This window comes from Gallinula chloropus (genome assembly GCF_964237585.1).
Source record: "Gallinula chloropus genome assembly, chromosome: 1".
NCBI classification, from domain to species: Eukaryota; Metazoa; Chordata; class Aves; order Gruiformes; family Rallidae; genus Gallinula; species Gallinula chloropus.
In genome coordinates this window covers 117604635-117632221 of record NC_140085.1, presented here as the reverse complement: position 1 = coordinate 117632221, position 27587 = coordinate 117604635, and the positions used below count along the sequence as shown (strand labels likewise).

Below are 27587 nucleotides of genomic sequence, written 5' to 3'. Positions count from 1 at the left end.
TCTAGATGTTGTATTCACAGGTTGTTAAAGCTTGCTATTTTATACTAAATCATTCCCCACGGTATTTATTCATCGTATTTCCTCCTGGGCTGACTCAGCCAACTGCGTATAGTAATTAATGCTGACAGATATTAACTTCGTGTACAGAAAGTGGTATAAGAGAGTTCCTTTGAAAAAGACTATCTTATGATTTCCCTGAAAAATCCCATCTCCTGCTGCCAAAGTTGTAACACCCTTTGTTACAAGGACCATACCTTAACATTCACTTAGATAGCACCTAATGTTATCGCAACCTGAACTTATGGTGGGTCTCTGGACTGTATGGTATGCCGATAGGATGGCACTATCCTGTTTCCTATTCCCTAAATCACCTGGTATTTTATTTCCAAGGTTCTTTCTTAAAACCAAAGTTGATAGAGAAATTCCTTGGCTTCCTGTCTTTTTATGGACCTTCCATTTTTACATTAACACCAAAGATGGCACCTCAGGCCTGACTAGTAATCTGAGCTTTTGGTTTCTTACTTTGTTTTGGTTCTTTTTTTAACAGCCCAAATAAATATGGGCTACAAACATGGCAGAATAGAGACTTTGTGTGTCATCAGTCAGTCAGCTGTAGGAGGAAACAAGCAACACAGTCACCGATGTGGTTTTCCACATTACCCAGAGTTTTGTAAACAAGGTCCTGGAGATCCCTTGAGTATGCCATGTTTACTACAACAGACATCCCTCTTAGTCATAAGAAATTCATTTCGTCTATGCATTAGGGATGCATACTTTTATGACTGTTCAGCTGTAATTGTCAATAATTTATCAGCCTCTAAATGTACAACAAATGTGCCTTTTTACCCGTGAGCGGTCTGAAAATCTCCTTTATTTTCTCTCTCCCGCTTTCTGGTTCTTGCACTTCTGGTTCGTGATCCTTTTGCCCCTTTACCTTTAACATGGGCAAATTATTGCTACTCTTCATACTACTGCTACACTCCAAAAGTCTGTCTTCTTTTCATTTAATTAATTCAGTTTTGGCAAAAAAAATCTTCCATTTGTTCTGATGATGTCAGAAGTGATTTTATTCTAATTTAATTGAGCTTCTAAAACCAGAAGGATATAATTTCTGCCTTACTTAAAGCAAGCAAGCAGACAAAGCACAAACTGATATGTTTTCCATTTCATCTTATTTCTGTGGGATTCTTGCTTTAGGTGCTGGGGTTCCTCAGTTCCAGCCAATTGCATTGAATGGTCGTATCCAGCTTCTCACAAACGGCTCCTTGCTGATTAAACATGTGTTGGAAGAAGACAGTGGATACTACCTCTGCAAGGTCAGCAATGATGTGGGAGCAGACGTCAGCAAGTCCATGTACCTCACTGTTAAAAGTAAGAACTAAAACACTTCTCTGTGATCCAGATATGACCATTGAGTGGAAAAGCCTTGTCTACTGCAACCTTAGTTTGGAGGGAGGGGAGGTGGGGAAAGAATGGAGAGGTTGGCTTTGTTGGTTTTACTTCAATGGTGGTGTTCAGCTGCATGTGGTAGCATCTGGAAGTTAGTATGATTAATAATAAACATTATTTAGAAGAGGGAGAAAAAGGGGCTTAAAGATTAAAAGGTTTAATGTCTTAATTTAAAAGTTTGTATCATGTCTAAGAGCTACACTGGAGCAATAAATGGGAGGTAAGAAAATTCTTTGGTCAAGGGTAAACAAAAAAATAACAGAGAAATAGCCACAGCAACTGTTACAAATCTCAGAAGTTGAGGAAAATATAGATTAAAAACATCCTTTAATCAATTCTGAAGATACTATAGATTAATACTAGAGGTACAACTACAGCAGATAACACAAGATGCTATAACATGCTATAAGATATTATAGATACAGTTACAGTAGTCATTTTGACTTAGCCATTATCAGATAACATTCAGAAAATACATCTTATTATGTTGAATCTGGAGTGCATAAACAACCTTAACCTATCTATTGCTATTCCATTTTCCGGGGCATGTTAGCTGTAACTTCTTCAAATGTGAACATGGCTGCGAATATAGAGAAGATATTATTAAATAAACAAACAAACCCAAAACCCACAACCAAAACAAAGCTGTAGACATAATATGTTTTCTTGCTAGAGAAAAGATAAACTATTGACACTTCAGCATGTCAGATGCTCCTGGATGGCTGTCCTGGTTTAGCCCCAGCCAGCAGCTGAGCACCATGCAGCTGCTGGCTCACCTCTCCCCCAGAAGAATGGGAACACAAAAGTTAAATTTGTGGGTTAGGATAAAGACAGTGCACTGGGACAGCGGAGGGAGAGGGAAGTAACAACAATAGTACTTAAAGCAGAATATACACAACAGGGATTACACAAGGCAATTTACTGACCCAACGACTGACTGGACATTCAGCCCACATTCAGACTGTCCCACCATTCCTGAGCCATGTCAAACTGCTCCTCCCCAACCTTGTGAAACTCTGTCCTATCCAAAACCAGGACAACGACCTATTAGATCAGTATTGAAGGAGGCCATCAAGCCATGTGCTTTCATGTTCATAGGATATTTGAGGACTGACTGAGTGCTTTGAAGTTCAGAGATTAGCTTAAAAAAGTCAATTAGCTTGAAAAAATTTTGTCCTTGAAAGTAAAAAATATATTTTTTTCTGAATGGAAGGAAAACACAATTTATTTTCCATTGGAGAGCTACCCTGTAGACCACTGGTGTTTCATTTTAAGGGTGTTGTTTGTTTGTTTTGATGTCAGAAAATGAATAACTAATTTTTTGAAAAGAAGAGTGACAACTTTGTTAGATTTGCAAGCCGCAGTACCTCAGATGTCCTCTCTGCTCTGATTTACTATAGTGGCTTTGTCTTCTGAAAAATAACATGATATCCCAACTGGCTAAGCAAGTATATTAATTGCATAATTTTTCTGTGGATCAGTAGAAGTTCCAGCTTCTGTGGTTTCTGTAACTCGCCATTCTTGGACCAATCCTCAACCGCAGTAACAAGGCACTGCCATAATATGCTATAGAAAAACAGCTTTCTTCTGGTTGGCAGCTATGCACACTGCCTGTCTGATCACTGCATGCAGTTTCATGTGTGATAAAAGAGCATCCCTTATCAAATAAGAGCAGGAGCTTCCCCGGAGAGTCAGTTGCTGTTTGAATCTAATGAAAACCCCTCCGGCTCTGAGATAGCAGGCAAGCACGTCTGTACACCCTCACACATCCACACCAACACATGTACTGCTCCCAACACGGCTGTTAGAGCAAACGCTGTTAACGTGTTAGTGCAGGCATAGAGGAGGAAGAGCATTAGTTTTAATCAAGCTGGATCCCCTGTTCTGGTGGCATGGTTATGGCACATAATGCTTGCACCTGGTCAGGTGGAATGACTCCAAAGGTAGGGCCTGGACCTGCCTTTATTCTCTCTGGTATTGTATCTTCTTATTTGTTGTTTTCCTCTGTGGTTATTCTGACTCCTTTTCCTTCTCCATTACAAGCCTTTTTCTGGACCTTAGTACTCAGGCATAGCCCTACTACTGGATAAAACTTTGCACTTCCTTCATGAAGTTCACAGTGTTCTTAATTACTTGATCTTGGTCCACAAGGTAACCCTAAATGCCACCTTTGGTCAGAGGCAGAAGAGGAGATCTAGACCAGGCAGTTGTTTCTGGGTGACAAAGTTGGTAAGAAACAGTCTTCCAAAACATCAACAAGGCTTAACATCAATACACCAATACACATTCCTTCAGTCTATATGCGAGTTGTCCATGAGCAGTAGCTCGAGTCACCTGATAAAAATGTAGAGCGGTTTAAATGGATTTAGTCAATGATTATAAAACTAGACTGCCCCTCAGAAAGATATGACAACGGGCAATCCCTTTACAGCCACCTCTTTCACTTCTTAACTGTCCCTCACACCTCACATATCTCATGTCTGCAGATGCTAACCATTGGTAACATCACTGTGAAGTTAAAAAACATACCTCCTATGCACAGGTGATTCTTCTTCTCCATATTTGATAAAAGCTTCCACCTACCTTGTTAGTAACATTGCTGGATAAATGTTTGCCTTTCATAGATCCTGTGACAAATGTCTTAAATGAGCCTGGATGCTTTACTCTTCTAGAATTTCCAGCATCACCCATGTGTAAACAGAAAAGCTGTTGGCCTTTGATGTCAAAAGAGGATAGACAAATTTTTGGTTTGGTAGTTCGGTAGACAGAATAAACATTGACCTAGTATAATTCCATGACTTGCTACATCTAAAACTGACATGCTTTTTCTTAGTTAAAAGTCATCTCAAGCTACAAACCAACTTGTTTTGCTTAACAAGACTCTTAATGCTAATGTTAGTGGTTCCAGATACACATAGCATCCTTGTCTTATGCAGCCTTCCAGTACTGAAGGGGGCCTACCAGAAAGCTGGGGAGGGACTTTTTAGAAGGGCACATAGTGATACGACAAGGGGGGGATGGTCTTAAATTGGAAGGGGATAGATTTAGGTTGGATAGTAGGAAGAAATTCTTCACTGCGAGGGTGATGAGGCACTGGAATAGGTTGCACAGAGAGGTTGTGGAAGTGTTCAAGGCTGGGTTGGATGGGGCTTGGGCAACCTGGTCTAGTTGAGGGTGTCCCTGCCCATGGCAGGGGGGTAGGAACTGGATGATCTTTGAAGTCCCTTCCAACCCAAACCATTCTGTAATTCTATGATTTACTTAGTGCCTCATAGTTTATTGCAGGACAGAGAAGCTGGTCCAATTTCTTGGTTCAAGGGAAATTGTATGAGGAGGGAGTGCAAAGAAAAAGATGAGAGAAAAAGAAAGAGGCTTCAGGAATACTAACAAAAATGTGAAAAGAAGAGCTGACAGAGTCGATGCTGAATCGGGAACCACAGGGTTAGAATGGCAGCCGTGAAAGCAGAAAATCTTCACGTAGCAGCTATTATCCTTCTCACTTTCTTTTCAAGAACTAGACACAAAAATAATTATCAGTGATTTTTTTTTCTTCTTCTGAACCAAGGTTAAGTAGTTCCCAAATTCCTTATTCGCCAAGACATACAATATTATAATATTATGAGCAAGATCTGGAATAAGGAATCTAGTGATGTCTTGAGAAATGACTCCTGGTGCTTGGGATGAGAAGACTTCTAAAGAATTTCTAGAAAAGATAATGAGCTTTTAACATGAAGGGAAGTTATAAAATTATTTAAAGGTTGCCTAGGAGTCACAAGGGAAGACATGTCTGCTTAAAATGGACTGACTGCCTGCCTTCATCTGAATAAACGTCACACTTCATAATTCCACTTTAGGGGCTATATATAACATGATACAATAGTATTGTGAAAAAATTCCCTCTGAAAAGCAAGCTTTCATTAAAGCATTTATGTTCCTATGTAAATAATCCTTTGGAGGCAGTCATGCTAGCTCTGCCCCTTCCTAAATCCATCACTTATTTTCATGTCAACGTGGAGAATGAGAAGTTTTAATCTGATCACCAAAACATTTCCAAAAAATCCTATCTGCCAAAAAACCAGAATTCTTTCATTCACTTTCCTCCCAAATATGCTTCTTAACTATTGGCATTATATGTGTTTAATACATGAACCTAAAGCCATCAGTCAGGCCTGCACCTCCTTCCAGCAGGAACATACTAATACCAGCTAACACTTTTAACACTGTGTGTCACTCTTTAAACATTTTTTAAAAAAACTTCTGAAGATGTTATCTATGACAAGAATTGGAATAACATAAGAAGATGCAGTTTGGGAAAGGGAGCCTGGTCACAGTGTAGAAGTTAGTCTAGTGACCTGTTCTTGCAGCTACCCTGTGTCTTGGCTGGGGTAATTCACCACCCTGTGCTTCTGCTGCCTTTCTCTCCTTCAGTGCCTCTTGTCCACGTTGACTGTGACCTCTTCCGGGCTAGATTTTTTTAATCATCTTCATCGTCAAACAACTCATGGAACGAAGAGGCCCTGATCTTGTAACTAGCCACTACTTTAAAGGAAATAAAAGATAATAGTAGTTATAAATACAAACAATCCCAAAAGATGCTTATGAAAAGGTATTCTAATCTAAAAAAGATGTTTCCTCCGCTGATAGCTAAAAGTTGTTCCACCACATGGCTGAAACACGCAGCATCTGCTTACTGAAACAGATAAAAGTCTATGCCCAGCTTCCTCCATGAAACTTTATGTGGGCAGGATAAAGGCACACCCCCCACATGGCCAGTCAAATGAGTTTGCTTTGCTGCAACACCTGCAGTAAAGCCAGCAATCTGTGATGGAGGACTTGCTGGGCTCTCCTCACCAGCATGCCTCTAAATGCTTGTTGTAGTCTTTTGGAAAATAATTCCTTGTTGACAAAATAGGAATGTCAAGATCTGCCTGATTGCTACTTTTCCTTGGGTATGGAAAGAATAGCATTCACACACAGATGCTATCCTTTTCTTTATGCCAAATTCCTCATTAAAAATGCATATATCCCACAAGACATCAGTAAGGATGGTATTGCTTGCTTTGCATTTGTAAAGATAGATTATCCATGCTGTGTAGTAAAGGAAGGTAAAAATTACCATCTCTAACACCTTAAAAAATGCTTACAAGAGGAACAGCAATCATACTATGTCAAATTCTCCTTAGCTCACTTATTTTGATATTTCCTCTATTTTTCACAGTGCCATGGTCTGTAAATAGTGTTTTCTGTGGCAAAACAAAACAAAGTCCCCTGGTCTGATTGTGTATTGTTCCACCGTTTTTTTGGTTTGTTTTTTTTTTTTTCTCCTGAGAGTCTGCTCTCTTTAAACAAAGGAATTTTTCAGTTATTTGTTTCTTCATATTTATTTTGTGGTTATCTAAGGTAGAGTGCATTTTTGTCCAATAGAAATATTTGGCCAAAATTGGTAAAATTCTCCAGCTGGATTACTTACATATCTCTTGGAAACAAAAGAATAAGGTAAAAGGAAAGAAACCCCAAAATAATTTCCGTGAACTGAAACTGCTTTTGTAACCCAGAGTGTCTTTTCTCATGAGCTGGAGAGCTGTCCTTGCCTGCTTTACCCTCATGACAGGCAGCTCTCCCTTTCACCACCTATGTCTTGGCAAAGGCAAAACCAGTGTTAAATATGAGGGTGTGAATGAACTACAGTTACAGTACAGCTGAGTTTAAGTTCCAAGTCAGTGGTGATGGATAGTAGCATTACCTATCTGTTTTAATTACTTATTTATTTTCATTAAAAGTCAAAAAGATGCTGTGAGAGAGCTACTATAAATCTTGGAAACATGAGCATTCTCCCTAGATACAGGTACTTTCTCTTGTTAGTAAAACAGCACATTTTTTTCCTAATGAGGTCCTCCTACTATGAGAAATGAACAGGATCTGAATGCTGTTTTCTGCCTCTTCAGACCATTGGCACAGCTTTGATTTAGGGACTTGCACTTTAATCACCCATCATGTGTCATTACCCCGACAGGCGGCAGCAGCCGCAAGATACAAGCTCCAATAAATTGCACTGAAAATCGCTGAAGCGATCCTTTGTTGATTTTCCTTTACAGCTATTCAATGGCAGATCAGCTGTCATAACAACACAGTGCCTGTGGCAACAGGGTGAAATTAAACGTGAAGTATGTTCAAGGTAACTGGTAGAAAGCTGAAATATCCTTTTTCTTCTGTACATTCAGATGCTTTCTACTTCTCTCAGTAACGCCGAGCCTGTGGCAATTGGCTGAAACGAATGCTTTCTCTTGTAAGTTAATTGCCAGATGTACTGCAGTACAAATGCTCAAGTGCTTTTGTATGCAAATCTTTGCAATACTCTCATTTAAGGAAAAGAGGGGAGGTAAGGACTTCTCTCTTCTATAAAAAAATTTTTTTTCTAATTGGGTGCAAGGAGAAAAAGAATTTAGCAGCCCTTTTTCTTTCCTTCAAGGCTGGCAGCACCGCGATGTTTCTAGCAGGAAGGTGAAGCAGATTTCTCTCCCACTAGCTAGATAGTTAGAAACTGCACATAGGCTCTGCTGTATCTTCTCATTTTGTATCAACACTATCATATTTATTGTTGCGTTTGGTGTTTTGGGTTTTTTTTTCAGAATAGCTGTATCTCGGCTTTATGCTGCTCAAATAGCAACATTCAAATAAAAGTATGGGTGATGTATGTTTTCAGAAGATTTCTTTCCATGGAAATTTTCATATTGAGTGCACAATACTGAGGCTTTCCTGAAAAAGTATTATTTTAACAAAGCTGTGATCATTTCATCTTTTGAATACCTTAAAATCTTCACTTTTCTTAGAAAGCCTCCTAAGAGGTAGGATTCACAAGATCTGTACTGTAGCTACTGTTTTATTTTCTCCCTTTACTGAACACATTAGTAAAACTTAAACACAGCCAACCACAGACATTTTAACAGCACATCCTCCCTTCTCAATCTTAATACCTCGTGTACTGTTAAACTGCTAGTTTATTCAAAGAAGGTTTTGCATGGCGCTCAGATTGTGATGAACTCTGTATCCAGGTTTGGCCAGCTGTGGCCAGTAGATCATTTCAGACAAAGGATTACAGGTCCTGCTCCTATGTATCCAAACACTGCTGAAATAAGACTTGAAAATAATGTCTGCTCTGTTCTCCTCCTCCAGCTGAGTTGGCAGTGTTGCAGTGATTGATACAAACTAGATAGATAACCTATTCATAATAACCTTCATGGAGAAAGTAAGCCCCAAAATTTCAGTATATTATATTTGGCACAATATTGTAAATGCTACTGTGCTAGAATATAATAAATGGCACTCCTGAGAGGCTCTTATCTAGGATGAAATATTTTGGAAATTATTCTTACTGATAATTGGGAGGAACATTTTCTTGAAAGAAAATTTAAAACATAACTGTTCAGATTTAGGCTTGTCTTCATGTGAAATATGAATGAATACCCTTTAGGAACACTCCACTTCTCAGTAACCTTCCCCGGAAAATATATGCCGGTAAGCACAGGACACTTGACAGCCGGAATTCCGGGAATACTCACCTCAGAGTTACTCATTACTAAACTACCAGGTTTAGTTTAGTAGACATTACTCCTCAGGTTGAACATCCTCAAGACTCCAGCGCTCATCATCTTCCTTCCCTAGCACCTAGCTCAGCCGCTGTGTCCCTCCTGGGATCTGCGCTGATGGAGCCTTGCTCAGGAGAGTGGCCAGAGACCACCTGAGGGTGTCAGTCACAGCTGGACCCGCAGCTGCTCAGCTGGCTCCTTCGGGTGGAACCACTTTGCAAGGCACACTCAGACCATAGTATTCAGAAGCACAGCAGTGGAGCACTAGCTGGTTGTAGGTGGATGTGATGGTGTTTACGGGTGGTGGTGACCTTTCCGTATGAACCTGGAAGAGGAAAGAGTAGACACGGTAATGAAATCTGAGTGTTTATCTCAGAAGTTCTCATCAGAATTCAACATACTCAAACAGAAAAGATTGTTTTAAATTTGTTTCCTATTTTTTTTCTTAAAATAGCAAACTATGCAAATTATGGAATGAAATTATGAAAATTATGAAATTATGAAAAGCCAACTACAAAAAGTTGTGTCTTAATGCAAAATAGCTTTAGTACATTGCATTGATAGGTTATTTCTTTTTTTCCACCATGCCCATTATACAGTAGTGGTGTTTACTTGTTTATTTAGAATCAATTTGATTTCAATTTTTTCCTGAATATTTGCCTTAAAGGGCATTTGAATCTTATAGTCTATAAAAGTCCCTGTATTTTCATACTACTGTTTTGTTAAGCCAAATGATTTTCCTGGGTAACATTTTAAAAAAATCAGATGCTGCTGTGAATATATTAGTTTCATTTACAGTGTGTCGGCTGTATGCACTGTTTTTGCTGGGTTTAATGTTGGCTTCTTCTGGAGGAAGTGCATGCATGATCTACTGTTGCTTATCTTTATATTTGCAATGTCAGCAAGAGTTGGGCCTGCATCTCACTAACACAGAATAAATAGACTTAAATGAAGAGAGCATTGTAAAGCAATAGTGGAATGTAAATTAATTTAGCAGGTATGCTTAGTACACATGGCTATTTCCACTCCAGAAAAGCTAGCAGTTACGGTACTATAGTTTTCACTCTCTCTTTTTCTTTCCCCTCATCTCTTTCCTCTGAGTCTCACCATGCCAGCTTTAAGGTACATCTCACTAACAAAGTAACCGTGTTCCAGCAGGACAAAGCCCCAAGATCAGAGGGGACAATATTCTCATTTCACACACCGTTTTCCCTTCATATAACTGGTGCTTCTTCCTCTTCCTTACTGATACCATTCAGCAAACCTCACACCTCTGCCAAAACTTCCTCATTTTATTTTTTTTAAATCCTTTTCCATCCCTTGTTCATTCTCCTATCTATCCATTTCACAGCTTCAGATTATTATTTAAGGTCTGCAGAATGCTATATCTGAACTGCAAAAGTAGTGGACAGGGTCATAAATTACAGCATTTCTTCTTATGTATCAGGTGTTCTTCTGCACTTCCAATCTTTTCAGCTCAGTCTTTTTCAGCACAAGACCTATATCTCAAAAGCTTATTCCCTGTTTTTTATTGACTGCTGTCATATGGCCTGCATTATGATTCTTCACATATACCTATTTGTTTATTTATTTATTATGGCTGATGGTTTATCTCTATATAAAGAAGGAAATTAAAAATATTATACAATTTCTTAAAAAGTGCATAGGATATAAACTAAATTTGAGCATCAAGTGATATAGACACCAAATCAATTGCATACATTTATTTCTATAATTCTCCTGTAGAAAAAGAAAAATGTAAAATGTATATATATGCAAATATTTTATGCTTCATATAAGAAGCATTTATTTCTTTTTAAATATAGTATCAAATGTCACTATTAGCCAAAGACAGTCTTTTATCACTGCTTCCATCAGTGGTTCTTTAAACGAGCAATTTTACCTTCAAATATAATGGAAGTGTCTTTTTCTGTAGTACTTTATTTTTTTGTTCAAAATAGTTTTTCAAGAATTACATGGTAGCTTTGTTCATAACCCTCTGAAAATCTCAGTGGTACTCAGTACAAATGCTGTGTATAGGTTCTGTGATAATCAACATGAAAACAAAACTTAAATTTACACCTGGGAGGCATACAAAAGGAACAGAAAATGCAGGGTGAGAAGAAGAGCTGCCTATACACTGAAGATGCTGTATGCAGGAAAATTCAAGGCACTGCTTCCTATACCCCTTTCTGCTGTGCATGTCTGGTATAATCAGAAGGAAAGGTTTGCAAGTGCAGAGTTTCTTTCACAGTCTACATGTATTTACTTTGAGGGAAAGAGGTGTCTTTCACCTCGGCTTGCGTTCCTAACCATGAAGATGCAGCCTCTGCATCAGCAGGTGAGCTCCTATCCACACTGTTTGTTCAGGTATTTGTTTGGTGTGTGGTGCTTGAGCATATCGTAATCTGTTGCTTTTATGTTTCCTGGGGAAAAAGGAAGTGTCTACTTATGGCCACAACGATTGATTTCTGAGTGTTTTCACAGTACAGGTAACTAAAGAAGCATGGCTCCATTTTTATATAAATCTTACTAGGGTCTTGCAGGGTTAAGGAACAAATTGATTTCGTCTGCCAAACCAGGAGCTAATGAAAGAACGAGCTCTTACTCTTGGCCCAATCACTTGTGATTAATGTAAGCCAATCCACTTATTTTTTTTAAAATGTCTCCATCATGCCACAGAATAATTAATCTTACATTCACTTCTTTTTTTTTCTTCTCCATACTGAGTTAGATTTTTTGATCATGTAGGAATTGTGTTATCTGGGCAATATGTACATCTTTGTGACATTCACTTTATCTTCTCTATCATAACTTATTCAGTGCTTAGCTTACGTCTGGCAAATTCCTGGTAGCCTCTGGGAAAGCAGTGCCATGTAACTATGGATATAGGTGAAGACACAACCAAATTCATTAATGAGATTCTTCAGGAAGGGAATAAATGCTATAGTTCCAACTACAGTCCTTCCCTTGTGAAATGGTATTTTCCATTAAAATTGTTACCTTGTTTGGGAATATGCAAACCCTCCTGTAATAGAGTAAGCAACACTGTGCACTAAGAATTTACGTGTTTATGAAAGTTGTCCACTGTCTGCATTTGCCAGGACATTAAAACGGAGCCTATTGGGCAGGTACAAGTAGGTCCATTGCTGTTGCAAAATTGTTTAAGCTGTGGTAGCTGTGACTCTTCACACAGATGTATTCCCTCATGCCTGTTGATGTTGTTCTCAGGTGATCAAGGAAGTGGCCCAGGGTGGGCAGGTATTACCAAAGATGTTGTTTAAGCACCCTGCTTTTAGAATTGAATCTCCTTCTGCTGATAGCTTCAAAACATCATTTTGAAAAATACCACGTGATGCCCTTATGCTGGTAAAGTCCAGCAAGATCTTTTTCTCGGTTTGATCTCTATAAGTTAATAGCCTTGGTTACCAATGTCTCTGTGTGCACGTGTGCATGAGCATGTGGGCATTCACATAAGCATGTTGTTTGGAGCTCATCTAAAAGAAAGAGTATAAAAAGGAGCAAAATCCATCCAGATGTGGTCAGATGGCGTAGGGTTTTCCTGAATGTACTTCTTATGTTGTTTAGCAGTAATGCACCTTTTAGAGAGGCATATGAAATGATTGATCTTTGGCTGATAGGATAGAGCTGACTGATTTCAAATATCTGTAACAAAAAGAAATTAAAAATCTATATTTTTAGCAGAAAAAATAAATAAATTAGAGCTATGGGGAATCCTGCCCCCATTAAACATGATTCTTCTTGTCTGTGACATCCCAGTTAATTTTTTTGCATTAAATTTAATCCATAAAGACTCGTTCTTCAAAACATGCATCCTAAATATTATGTTCTTAAGCCATTTCTTCTTACTTGAGGCAGAACCTTGATTTATAAAAATAGGATATATACAATTGTCTATCACGTAATTAGTGACATGCCAAAGTATACTTAGCAAAGTAGATGGGTATTTAGGAACTTAAACATACATTGTTAGGACTTGGTTTGGGATTTTGTTTTTTTTTTTTTATAATTTTGGCTTAGACCAAAATGATGGTATTTCTGGTAAAACACCAGTCGATATCAGTAATCTGGCTTTCGGTCAGCACTGCAAGTTCTCTCAGTTCTGTTTCCCCATTCTGAACTTTTCTTGCATTAGTTAAAATAAACTCCTAAACCATGTAATTAGTGTCCTAACAAGAACATTTTTCTACCAATTGACTTGTCATATTGAGATAAATATCTGAGAAACAGTCCTGTTCTCCTCTTATTTCCATCTCTTTCCTCACAAAGGACATTTTAGAAAGGATCAAATGTCTTTTCTGGAAGTTGATATACTTTTGATCACAAAATGACAAAGAGGGGGAAAAAGAATACCTCAACTGCACTATTACATAAGTATATTTCGTTGCAAATCTTTAGAGCAGTAGAAAGAGCGTCTGTTGGAGGGTTATTTTTCCTGACTTTTAATTACTAGTCATTGATTTTGGTAATTGCACACATGTACATACACAATAGTGCAGCAGGATTTCAATTCTGTGGCCTTATCTCAAAACTGGCTTTTAAAATGAGTGCCTATTACTGTAAGTGCTCCATAAGAAAGCAGTGCTCCGCTATTTTTGTCTTACTTTGCAATGCAGTGTAACTGTTGCATTTACAACCCGTACAAGTTGGCTCTTTGCCATGCACTTAGAGCCACAAACTCATACTTTCAGCAAGGAAAATCTCCTGCTATCAGATTTTTAAGTAGTGACTTGCCAAGCTGAAATAAGGAAGAACAGACTTTCCGTAAGTGATTGCATATTGTTGTTGAAAATCTGATTACCATTTCCTAAATGCCCATCTCAAAGATTTAAGTAATAGTTAAATGAAGTTCCTAGCTTGTAAAGAAAACGGGCATGCACCTAAATGGTGAGGAAGGTCATTAGAGGAGCGCACAGCAATCCCGGGTACCCTCAGGAATTTTGCTGACTCTATCTGTCTATTCCCAGGCGCAGTTCAGGGACCTCGCCAATGGAGAGACAGGTGTGAACAAGGACTTCAGGGTTTTGATTGCTTACAGTGACCCTTGCCTTTCTGAGTCTGCTTTGTTTTGGCCTTTCTACCAGGATAACTCATTGCACAGAAGTGCAAACACTCTCCCCTTTTTTGTCTTAGGCCCTTCAGCATGACACTGGTTGACCTCCCAAAACACTTAAAGTGGTCCCCAAAACTGAGAAAGGAGAGAACAATCTGGCCAGAGGGAATAAATCTGGAACTATCCACTGTTCAATTTGACTAGGATGAGTAGGCCACCTTCTTTCGCTGTGCTCTGCTTTTAACCATTGCTACCTAGTTATTTCACCTCTTAAGGTACAGTAGCAGAACAAATCAGGCTCTCTTCTGGAAAACAGTGCTCAAATGTACAATCAAGTGAGCATGTATGAGCTGGTGGCTTGGCATCTGCTGAGCTGTGGTAGGTGTCTGTGTGTCTGACTAGCATGCGGGGTATGGAAGGTAATTAGCTGACAAAGAGGTTGAATTTCCTCCTATTTGCTATGGATCTGGGAAGTTACCACGGCTTTGCTGTTGCACAGTGAATTCGTTAGATGCTACAATTAAACTATGTGTTTATGTGCCTATACACATATACTGATACATATGCATGCTGTCCCCTGCAGTTCTCAATAACTTCCTTAGACCTTCTCCATATTCAAGATTACTTCTGATATTGCAGATTATTCTAGCATATTCTAATAGTGAAATTACCTACCTGTATTACTGTAAATTTCTCACATGACACATGATGATTAAGGGCCTGGAGTATCTCCCCTATGAGGAAAGACTGAGTTGGGACTGTTCAGCCTTGAGAAGAGAAGACTAAGGGGGGACCTAATTAAAATTTATAATTATCTGAAGCAGGGGATGCAGGGGGAATCAGCCAGCCCCTTTTCAGTGGTCTGTGGGGATAGGACAAGGGGCAATGGCTGCAAGTTGGAGCACAGGAAGTTCCGCACCAACATGCGGAAGAACTTTTTCACAGTGAGGGTGACAGAGCCCTGGGACAGGCTGCCCAGGGAGGTGGTGGAGTCTCCTTCTCTGGAGATATTCAAGACCCGTCTGGACGCCTATCTGAGTGATATGTGCTAGGGAGATACTTTGGCAGGGGGGTTGGACCCGATGATCTCTCAAGGTCCCTTCCAACCCCTACAATTCTATGATTCTATGATTTTCTGAGTTGAATTTTTGCAGTTTAGTTAAAATTACTTCCAAAATAAGGGGATACATGACCAGACAGATGAAACCCAAAGCATAAGCCTGAAACAAGTTTTGCTTCAGCTCCTGCATTTGAATGCGCAAGACACATATGTGAAATGTAGGAGCTTGGAAGAAACAGGGATTCAACATGGGACCATCCAGGGACACTTTTTCCTGGAACATGCGGGAGTTAGAGTATTTTTAAGGGATACATCATGTACTTCCAGCTTGCTTATACCAAGACAGCTTGACTTAGCAGTGCTTTAACCTGTTTCTCATGCAGTGTGATATAAACTAACTCAGGAAATGTCACATATATGCTAAAATACAAGTGACCTTTAAGAGTTATTCTCTTACACCAGAGTAACTTACTTACATGCTTTCATGCCCAGAAAAGGGAAAAGAGGGAGTCACACTACATGAAGTGTTATAAACCATCTAACTGGTTCAAGTCAGGGGAGAACTCTGCTCTTTTTCATCTCTCCCAATAAAGCCAGGGGAAGGGGGGGGGGGGGGGGGGGTGGTGGTCCCAAAGTGCTGTTGGATACCAAGGCAGATGTATTTGTCGAGATAATGATTTGGAGGGGATTGCTTTTTTAATTCTTGCATTCCAAAGGAGCTTAAGATATGGACTCTGTATCCATTTCATTTACGTCATTGCATGTTTCAGCAAGATAGTAAGTGAGAGTAAGGACTTTTCAAGTCATATACTGATTTTTATGTCTAGCATGCTCTATGTCTAATGTGATATTTTTCCAGCAAAGAATTGCCTCTTTGCTTTAATTCTGATTTATTCATATAACTTCTTGAAAGGTTTGTTTGTTGGTGGTTTTTTTTTTTTCTTTCCTTTCTTACTACACTGGAACTTCTATGTCCTCCTTGTGGGCACCAATGGAGAAAAAAATTTGCAAAGCCACAGAGGACTTTGTATGGAAAAGGCCAACATCGTAACTCAAAATATGAGGGTGAACAATTTTTTTTGAATGTGGGTGTCTCTTGTAGTCATATATGCACATGCACATAAACAAATATGAATAATGAATACAAAAGTAACTTCATAGCACCACTTGACATACATTGTTTCCACTGAATATTTTCAGGTTTTCAGCTAATTTTTTGCGGTATTAAATGCTAAGCCAATCTGCATATCATTTGAATGTTTGTGGGCTGGCAATCTTCTATCAGCGGGTTTGCCTCTAACTGTTGAGTCAAGTCAGCGTTCTAAATTTGCAGTAAACTCTGACGTCACTATTTTGACTATGTGAAATTTTTCATTCGTTTCTGCTTTTCCAGAATTAAGCCTGTGATCTACTTGTAATAGAAATACTTCACATATATGTATATAATCCTTGGTTGCTTCTACAGCTCCAACAGTTTTTTCGCATATAGAGATTTAATTTTTCCCGTTGGAAGCATTTGCTTTTAATGTGTTATTATAAAGGATGTTATAGTCAATAATTATAAAAAAATATGAAGTTTGAAAAGATAATTGTATATGTGAATTTTAGACTTTGACTCGTAAAAGTTTCCATTAGACCAAAACTGAGAAGTTTACAGTTCTTAAGATTTGCATAGAAGAAAAAGGACATGTGGTTCTGAATCAGGAGCTTTGTTTAGGAGGAGCACAGCCACTATGCTTGTTTTTAATAAGAAAACTATTTCTGAAAGAAAACAGTAGAGGTATGGAACATACATGTACAAATACAGCTATCTCTGTGAGGTAGAGAATGACTTCTGAAAATTAACTCTTTATTATGTCTCTCATGACAGCTGCTGCTAATAGTTCTCCAATTTGTTGTTCCAGAATCTCTGATTTTTCATTTTTTTTAAATATTTTGTAGTTTAAGCAATGAAAATGCATATTGTTATTTTATTCACTTTAAGAAGCATAGTGCACATTGAAATAGAGTGATGATTTTTCTGGAGTTGCGGAGTAAGAAGGGCCACTATGTATGTACATGTTTAGTGTTTTAAGCTTCAGAGCAAAGTTAATGATGCATATAAGTAATTATTTATACAATATACTCACATAATCTGTACACTCATTCTAAAGAAACAATATGTAAGAGGCAGAAACAATATGTAAGAAATGTCAGAGATTGACCATGTATAGTTATGAAGCAGTTGGACAGGAGAGGTATGTTTGTGTCTCCCAAACTGCTCTCCTCCAGAGCCATGAGAAGGGAGAAGGATCCAACAGGAGACAGTTGTGTCTCTTGAAAACAGCAGTTTGTTGATTTTGTTTTGCAGAGACATATACCACCACCCATGTTCTAGAAAAGCCTAGCTAGTGCTTAAGGCATCCTTGAACCCCATGCAAAGTTTATTCTTTGGGGGTTGCTGGGAGGAGCAGGTTCCCTGTCTCTCTCCTATCCTGATTTAATCTGTCTGGAGGATTCTGCATGATCCAGCTTCATCCGTAGTAGCTTCTGCAAGCAGTCTATTTTCAAATGTCTTCACAGTCTCATTTTAATCTCTTTAGACACATCGTAGGCAGTTTTCCTGAGGACTATGTCTGTGGCAGGTTGGAAATTTCATTCACTCCCAGCTATTTTTTCGTGGCTGTTTCTGAATGCAAATATCTCCATGAAAATATTTAGTGTGCCCAAACACAGCCTTCTGGAAATTCAAATGAAATGGAAATGTCTCTGTGGGATTCTGCTAGCCTTAAGGGAGAGGAGTGAAGCATGGAGCTTGCAAACAAATTTTGAGGGGGTCTGATTGTATTTTTTTCACCAAGAAGCTGTAAGCAGTGAAAAGCAGAATTGAGTTTGCAGTGAAAGCACAGCAGAAATAGCAGTAATTACACAAAAACCCTGGTATGACTAAAGTCAGGACATCAAGTATAGTCAAATATATTGGCAAAAATATGATGACAAAAATACACTGTATTTCACCAGGTAAAGAGGATGCCTGTTATAACAGTGGAGATAGAAACTAATAAATTCAAATAAGAAAGCTTCAGGTGTCTGAAGTGCCCTTCAGACAGTTTGCTTTCCATGTGTCATGCAGACAAGGGTGTAAGAAGTGTGTTCAGGGTTGCAGGTAGCATTAACTGCAGTGGGCTTACTACCTACATGTCTTCAGCTTCGTTGCGTTAGCTATGTAGACTGATGAACTGTAATTGTTTCCTGGCTACCGTTGGTAGGAGATAGGGTGACAAAGGGTTTTGGAACACTGCTAGGTTCCTGTTTCTCTCATTGATCTCTACAAGAACAATTATTATGATAATGATTCTAATCCAAGCTTCTGTAATATAACTGAGAAATAAATGCTTCTTGGTTAATATGCCTCAATTAATGGGTCACCCAGTGTAGCTGCAGCAGGTTGCGAGTAAGTAGCTTTCAGGATCTGAGCCCAAATGATTATAGGTTTTCTTTTCCTTTTTAGATGAAATGGATTCATAAGCCTTACTCAAATGAATCGCTCTTGTAGTCATTAATTATAGTATACACATGTTAATGACATCATTATCAGGAGATAACATAATGTCCCAAGGACCACGTGTTACAGTTGTTTCCTGTGCAAACAATTGTGCTTGATAACACAGCCTGTCACAAAACGTCAAAAGAAACCACATGGTGTCTTGAAATGATTGTGAAATTATCATGTGTCACAGCTATGTATGTCATAAACAATACTGTCATGACTGAATTTTTCATTAGCTTCTCGGGTGAGGGATACTGAAGAGAACAAACAATTAAGATCTTGAACATTTGAAGTGCAGCACACAAAGCAGCACAGAATTGTTTAAAGCAAACCCTGTGACTGAATTAAAATGCGTTAGTCATGAATTGAGGATGTGCATAGTAATAGGCAATATTAAGAATCTGGTGAGATTTTTTTCCTTGTTTTTGTTAAACATCAACAGAAAGTAATTATTTTTTTTTTATATTCTACAATTTAGTTCTCCTTTAGCACCTCCCTTTTATCTTGTTTGAGAACTGGATAGTAAGATATGTAGGAGAGTTGCCAGTCCAACTCTTACTTTAGCAAATGAAACCTTGGTCAAGAAAAACTTGACAAAGCTCCTCTGACCTTCTACAGCACCAGAATTTCATCCATGTGACCTTTTGAGCTCTAAAAGTATGAGTGATCTCACTTACACCCCTGCAACGAGGTAGTGATAGAGCAGTAATTTCCAGCCCATGGTTGGCACATGGCTCGATAGTCACAGGAACAGAGCTGCTCCCATTCTCTGAGGCAGCAGGGTCAGTGGGTGACCCACATTAGGGTAATTGCTAAACCCTTCCTGGCTTTCCAACAGCCCAGTTCAGTAAGACTGAAGTTTTGTTTTGAAGTTTTCCTTCTGAACGATGAAAAATGACAACTTATTGAGCTGTATATTTTTATTTACTTTTTTTTCTTTTACTGAGAGGGAAAATGTGATTTTTCTCCTTCTGGAATTAAGGTGAGTGCAATCACCAAGAGCTAGGGATTCACAAGACACAGAAAGGTTGTTCAGTTTTCCTGGGTCTGCACAAGGCATTTCATACAAGGCTGTCAGCAGCTTTCCTTCCTCAATGGTGCCACCCCCGTAGGGTTATGTGGGACCTGTTGACAAACGTCTCCCTGGAAGAGCTGTCAATATCATCATCTTCCAGAGCTGTGCTTTTTAAAATCCACGAGATTGTACATTCAGACATTCCGATGGTAACAATAATACTGCTTTATTCACACAGTAATTAGCCATCAGTAACCATGTAGACAAATGGTGCTACCAAAACTTTATTCTTCCATCATCTTTCCCTAAGCATTGAGTTTCAAAAAGTGTGTGTTCCTGATGCTGATACTACAACATATGAAGAATACATATGAGCAAACCAGCTTCCCTGAAGCAAGTCCAAGATAGCTGGCATGCAAATATTGTAGAAAATTTACAGTGGAAAGACTAGTCTCTAAAGCAACAACTTAGTTTACTTTTCTGAACTCTGTGGTTCCGGGTAATCCCAAAAGAGAAAGAGAAAAACATCTCAGAGGATGCCCTTGAATTATATCTTTTCTTACCAGCAATAATGATATGGGATTTCTTGACAGATGACCTGTTTTTACACTTCTGGAGAGGTTTTGATAAGATTAAAATAATGATTCAGATTCCTTTCTGTTTTCACCTGAATTGGACTACCAAATTTTCCAATGTTCCCTACAAAACTAATTATTCAGGTTTACTGTCTTGCAGTTACCAGCTAGCTCAGGCCTGATACATGCAATAAATCACCGCTGACCCTTTTTTCACCTCTTTGCCTTCAAGTCCCATTCTCTGCAAAGGACACCATCTAATTAAAAAACACAACAGGGGCCTACTCAGACATGAGGGTAGACTTGGGGAGGGGGGAAACTGTGTGACATTATAGGGATTTATTCTGGCAAAATCTGAGGCAGGGAACACGAACTCTGGAGAGCAAGGTGTAAAAGACTAGTAAAATTTATGAGAGACTGGCAGAGCTGACAATAGAAACTGGAAGAGTAAGTAGAGCTGCCAGCAACTTTGCAAGCTTTTGGAAAGAAAATCAAAGAATTATTATTTGTTAGCAGCAGTATTAAAAATGTATTTAACTGACACAGGGCTGAGAAGTTTTTTCCTTTCTTTGGTGCTGCAGATATGATTGCATTTATTTTATTTTTTTCACAGTTCACTAGAGTTCAGATGCTTAATGAGCTGTTTATTATAAGGCTAATGCTGGGCCTCTGTCTCTTGGTTGATGCAATTCATACAGAAAAACTGAGATAAGTACACAGCATGAATACAGGGATATTTCAGGAACCACAAAAGTTTAGGAAGTTTCCAAGTAATCCTTGGAAAACCTTTGTTAAATAAGAGTTTGGATATTTTCTTTTTTAGATGGGTAACCTCAAAAGACAGAAAATATATACCACATATTATCTTTAGAAATAATTCACTGTCCAGATAATCAGGATGTATTTTTAGGCATATATTGATTGTACTCAGCAATTTTGCAACGCAATTTGAACACTTAGAAATAAAGGAATGAGCATAACAGCATCTAACTGCACAGACATCAGTTGACAATCAATGCTTAGAAATATTCAGAAAGTTCCATCCATTGGCTCCCCAGCAGTAGATTTCTCACATAAATTATTGCCCATGAAACGGTCTCCAAGAGATTAGGCCAGCCATGGCTGACTACAAATCCTCCCAGATGTCTTAGGAACATGGTAGTCAAAGCTGAACAAGGAGCTGTGGAGCTCAGAGCTTGATCCCACCCATGGTGTCAAACCACAGGCACGCTCAGGGTCCTTGGGCTTTTGACCCAAGTTTTTACCATTTTCAGACTAGCTGTGATGGAGACAAGGGAATGTAGGGCATCCCACTTTCACAGCTGGGACCATGAAAGTCCTGATTGCTCCTCCCAGGCCTGAGACACCCAGCCAGTCTACTGGGAATCGCACTATTACCAGGGACTGAGAAGTCCTTTCTTTCTGTGTAGTCATAAAACGTGAGAGGATACCTGAAGAAATAGTTTAGGTTGGATGTGATAAAAATATAAGAGAATAGCAGAGAAATAAAATTCAAAACCATGCTTGACCATTCTTGTATCTTTATATCCTTACAGACAACTTAAAAGCTGTAGTGAGATGATTACCAATTTGTTATAGGAAATATTTAATATTTGTGAATAAAATATTAATTGAAGTAACTGAAGATAAGGAAATAATAGGTTTTGTCTGCCTTGTACTTTCTTTGTGTTGTTGACCTTACCCAAGCCTGTATATAAAGTGAAATGTTTGCCATGGTAGGAAAACAGAAAAGGGAAAGGGACAAGCTGAAGCATTTAGATTCAAGGTTTTGTGCTCAAATAGGCAGTGATCATTGATGATATTGCTTACTCTGAGTGTTTGTAATCTTTTTTTTCTCATCTTTTGACTAATAAGTGAATGTTGAGCTAATAAATCCTTTTCAGCAATTCCTTTTGTAAACCACATTCTCATAAAAAGTTTTGGGTCAAAGACACTAGCTGTTCTGTGACTAGGAGAAAAGGCAGTCCAAAGTCCTAGCAGGAATGGTTCTGGAAAGATTTTTACCAACTCTAAAATACTTCATAGAAGGAGCAAGACCACCCCAAGAAAATCTCAACACAAAACCTGACCTCCCTGTATATATGAATAAAAAGGTTGTTATATAGTGTGTAAACCCACAATATTCCACTGTAAGTGGTAATTCTTCTCATAGTGAAATATAATTATAAAAAGATGAAACCAAAACCCAGAATCACCAAAGCAACACTTAAAACTCCTGGATTTCCTAAAGCCAAACTCTTTATATGAAGATAAGTTAATAATTTAGGTAGCAGGTTTGGATTGAAGTAGAGATTGTGTGTGTGTGTGTGTGTGTGTGTGTACGTGTTTTACATATGTGATTTAAAAAGAAACAATTGACAGACTGGTTAGAAAAAAAAATCAAACAAGTATTTTCATATATCTCCTGTATCTAGCTGCTTCATTTGTCATATTCAACATCTACCATTTTCAATATGTCAAACTATGCTTAGAAGAAATACTTCCTTCTTACTTCGCTGGTGGTTACAGTATCATTGCTGCCATTTTGGGTGTTCATTACGTATTTGGAAGAGGGAATGGGAGTTCCTATTCATTTAAATCATAATTTAAAGGAAAAAAAGCCCTCAAAAAACTAAGGCCGTTGGACTCTTTATAACATTCATGCTGTGGAGGAAAGAGACCTATAGCCCTGTGCCATGTGCTTTGTTTGTGAGATGGATGGCTATAATTTACTCCTGCCTGAAACACTAGTATTTACGATGCCTTTCCTTGGCCGAGGGGTAAAAACGGTCTCCAGAGAAATAGAAACATTTTTTTAAGAGTGTATTGAAAAAAGAAAACCACAGGACAGCTGAAGGTCAAGGAAAGAAAGCGATGATGGTTGCTTTGTCTTCTTTTCTAGGTAATAAAACAATTCTCCTTATTTGACCCCATGGAAAACATTTTTTTCCCCTTATTCACTCCCACACATGTGCATATACATGCATGCTATCACAAACACACACATACCTTGACCCCAGTTACATAGGGGGACCCCGATTATATAGCAGGACACTATCAACATCAGGAACAGTACTGTAAGATTTGGCTTTAAAATTCCTTTCTAGGTGTTCTTTGGATCACAGCTGGATGAGCATATTGGCTGTTTTGAATAAGGCAAAATAACCATAACTCTCTTCAAATTATGGTCCACGTCCTCTGGCCTTAGGCATTTGGGCACTGGAGCCAAATTGTCATCCATTGCTTTTGTGTGGAGCTTTATTAATTGTTCACTGTTACAGTCCTGAAGTACTCAGTGGAAAGGCCTTGCGTTTAGATTTGATAAAACACTGGAATGACATGTCAGCAATGAATGTAAAAAGCACAAAAGAAAAAAATCCCCAAGGGGGTATCCTAATTTTAGATTTAATCAAAATCAGCGAAAATTTTCCTTTCTGATTTTCTGCTGTATGAGCCACTTATTAATGGGTAAATGTGATCACAAAATTATTGTATGAATATCTTTACTTTATAAATTTTGTTTTTATCAAAGCCCTCTTTACTTTTCTTTAGTAGTATTTCCCCCTTTCCACTGGACATATGTTAAATACACAAGTAACCTAACAGTTTTTCCCAGACTGTGCAGCCTTTAAGATGGTTGCCCGCTCTTCTAGAAATGCTCCCCTTTTACTGACCAGCTTTTTGAGAAAACTATTTTCCTTGCAAAAGCTGCTTGCATGCTGAGAAGCCTAAGTACAAAATAGACTTTAGAGCGTAAAATCAAAGATAGAATAGATTAGGAATCAAGTTGGTTGTTTTTCAGCTCCACAGATGGTCAGACCATTCCCAACCATCCCTGGATGGTCTCTGTCACAGGGTCAGATATTAGAATCTTGACTTGAGAAACCAGATTAATGTGCATTAAAATAAATGTCTTCAGCTCTTATTCTCCCCACCTGAATCTCCTTTCCTACCTTTGCTGAGATAGCAACACTTACTGACATCCTGAAGCTTCTCAATTAAGAGAATGTAGAAAAAAAGATTAGGCTCTTAGCACTGGATTCACCTGACTTTAAGGTAGACTTCTAAAGTTTGGCTGTAAAAATCTATGCGACTCATCCTAGGTTCCTTTTGCCATCAATAAGAAACCATTCATCATCTTTAAGGCCAGATGAATAGCTCTCTGGAAGCTCTTCTTTCTCCCCAAGGACTTCTACAGAAGCCCTCATTTGGCTAGCTGAAGCCTGAGAAGACTGATTTTTAGCCACACGAAGTTAGGTTGAGATCAGTGCCACTGGCTGGTTCTGTGAACATGCCTACCTCCATGCACATGGGAATGCTTTTGTGTGTATATACTATGTGATAAAGCCTTGCTTTTAGTACAGAATTAATGTACAGAATTTCTCCATATTTATATTGTTTGGGTTATTGTATTCTGTAGAGAATGCCTACATAAATATATCGAGGTTGTGTCTTGCTGATTTTAGCACATTTGAGTTCTGTTCCCATCAACAGAGTATCAGATGCTATGGGTCTATTTGCATCTATCTAGACAATAAAAATACAATTCTCTCTGAAAGGCTGGATGAGACTAGTTCTACCAGAGCTATGTTATACATCAGCAGATAGTATTTCATGGCTTTTTAGCTCAGAACTGAGCTGTTACAGACCCAAGTCACCGTGCTTAAAAGTATACTTACTTGCATGAATGAGCAGTGAATGAAAACCATTAATGTCCCAGCATGCACTGCTCACCAATACTCATTTTTGTTGTAGCCAGAGTTTCTTGGTGTGTTTCTGCTTCATTTAAACTTGTCAATACCTCAATTAGTGCTTGCTTCTCTTGCCCTGGGAGGGACATTTACACATGTCACTTCACAGCCTCCAAAATCTAAAATGCTCATGGGAATTGCTGGGTCATAAAATATATCCTGATTAAAGCTCATGTTTTCCAGTGACTTTCTGCCCTTTTCTTCTTATTATTATTATTTTAAACCTGTAAACTGTAGATGTATTTTTAACAAAAAGGCACAAAGGGAAAGTTTAAAGCATGAAAACTTGTAAGAAAATCATCGTTTTTCCATCTGATTCTAGTCTCTGTTTTTTACTGATTTGCATTCAGTAAGTCGCAAAAAATTAAAGTGCTGTATTTTGCAATTATGATAGCAGTAACCCTCTCATTTAACATTAAGACTTGATGCCATCTTGATGGCAGATTGAATTCAATTTAAGATCAAAGCACTGGAGAAGTTATCTAAAATTATATATTCCTAGTTTTAACTATTTAACATCCCTGTTCTTCCCAGCCAGACTTTTATATAGGGTGATGAAAGATCATAATTGATTTGGAATATAAAGTAGCCCAAGAAATTTCTACTTAACAGATACATGTTTCTAACAGTAGTTTTTAGGCACTGATACTTTCCAACAACAGCAATGACGGTAATACAAACATTGTCTATTAATTTATTCTGAAGGAAGAGGGTCTTTGTCTAAGTCTTCATAAATCACAATTACATACATGCTAATGTAATTTTTTACAGATCTTTGATAATTTTTTTTTGTTCTGACAATTATCCAGGCTTTGATGGAACTGATTTTCCAGTGCCTCATGTGGGTTACCAGAGTTTGTCACAAATTTCCACAGGCTTTTACTATAACTGACTGCAGGGAACAAAACTGTCAGCTTATCATTTCCCATTTTCTTTCTTTTGGTTATTAGGAAGTGCAGTTAGACAAAATGGGAATTGAAGCTGCATGGCAAAGTGAAAGAAAGTCACATTCATTTCAGAACCATGTCAAAGTCAAAGGAAAGACTGAGAAATATAAGCAGCAGCTGGTCTCATGTGTATTATTTGAAGGCAGCAGTTTGCACTGTGCAAACATAAAACTAATGCAAGAAAAGACCTTGGGAAGAGGAAAGAATTGCCTATGTGATTTGAGAGAAAAGACCTTTTTTATTTTATTAATGTGTCTTTTGGTTAAAATTCATAGTTGTCATGCAAAATAAATCAACTTCTTTTCCTATAATGTGACCTGAAACCACTTCTGAGTGAATAAGATATGAACCCTAAATGTTCACAGCCTTTACCCTGACATACTCAATCAGATCATGAGGCGCTGGTGAAGCTGCCAAGTACTCAAGACATCATTGTCATTCTTATTAAAGCTTAGCATCAAACAAGGCCTGTTCTATCTTGGAAACACATGTTTGAATAATACTTATAATCAAAGTAACTTCATTTATATCACTGGAATAGCTACCTGGAATGGTGTTTTAAGGTGTACAGAATACTTATTCATTCCCACTCAGTGATTTATTTCTGTTTAGAATTTTTTTTCAAAGATTACCTTATATGGAGGTCCTAATATTCTAACAATGCAGTTTTTACATACCACCGAGTCTCTTGCTTTGAGATAGGATTTTTAATGCAAACTTAGGCAGCTGGGACACAGGTTGGTCATGTCTGTGTTTAGTTTTTGCTATTTACATATCTTAATTCTCATGAGCATCAGTCTTCACTAAATAGAAATATAAAGATGCAGTTTCTGCTGTGCACAGTCTCTTTTTCCATGACAGTACTGTTTTTCATACTGTCTTGTAAGAAAATTATTTTGCTAATAGAACTGCTTATGAAGTTCTTGCATATTGTCCAAAAATACTTTCATCCAATAGTTATTAACAAAAATATACAAAAAGCCACTAACCCTCCTTTTAGGACAGGTTCAGGGTAGAAGGTAATCTTATTTGGTTTGCTTTTTTAAAAAAAAATATTTTCAGGTATATATCAATACCTTTTTCTGAATTTATTTTGTATGCACTGTAGACTACCAAAAGTAAAGCTGAGTAAATAATTCAGTCTGACATATTAATTCATTCAAGTTTTAGTTCCTCAAATTTCTCAGGTTTATGTGTTTGAAAGTATTTTTCCTAGACTGGAATTTGAACAGCAATTAATTTCAAGACATTTCTTTTTTGAATTTGAAATTCATGCCACGTTGATTAGTTATGTAATTAACTCGGTATTTTTTCTATTTGAGAGTTGCATTGCTCACACAACAGATTTACTAATTCCAAACAACATAGTTAAAACTTTATATTCAAAATTCACTTTCATTAAATATTTGAATATTTTAAATTGAATTTTTAAAATATTTATCCTAAAAGAACATGTGTCTGAGGAGGTTCACAACAAATGAACATTAATATGGCAAAAGCATGAAGTGCATTTTCAAAATTAGTGAATATCGGTAGTTGTCATTAATTGTATATCCATTATTTTTGTGAAAATAATTTATAATAACTGAATGCTTATTTTT

At 37.9% G+C, this 27587-nt stretch overlaps 1 protein-coding gene across 1 annotated transcript in view; it reads left to right on the top strand.

The window, feature by feature from the left end:
* DSCAM (DS cell adhesion molecule) overlaps positions 1 to 27587 on the top strand; it is a gene marked incomplete at both ends in the record, with an annotated part of 461919 nt that overhangs the window by 317692 nt on the left and 116640 nt on the right. The window contains one exon of the mRNA XM_084272693.1: positions 1198 to 1371. Within this exon, the coding sequence (XP_084128819.1) occupies positions 1198 to 1371 (174 nt within the window). The remainder of the gene's footprint in view (positions 1 to 1197; positions 1372 to 27587) is intronic.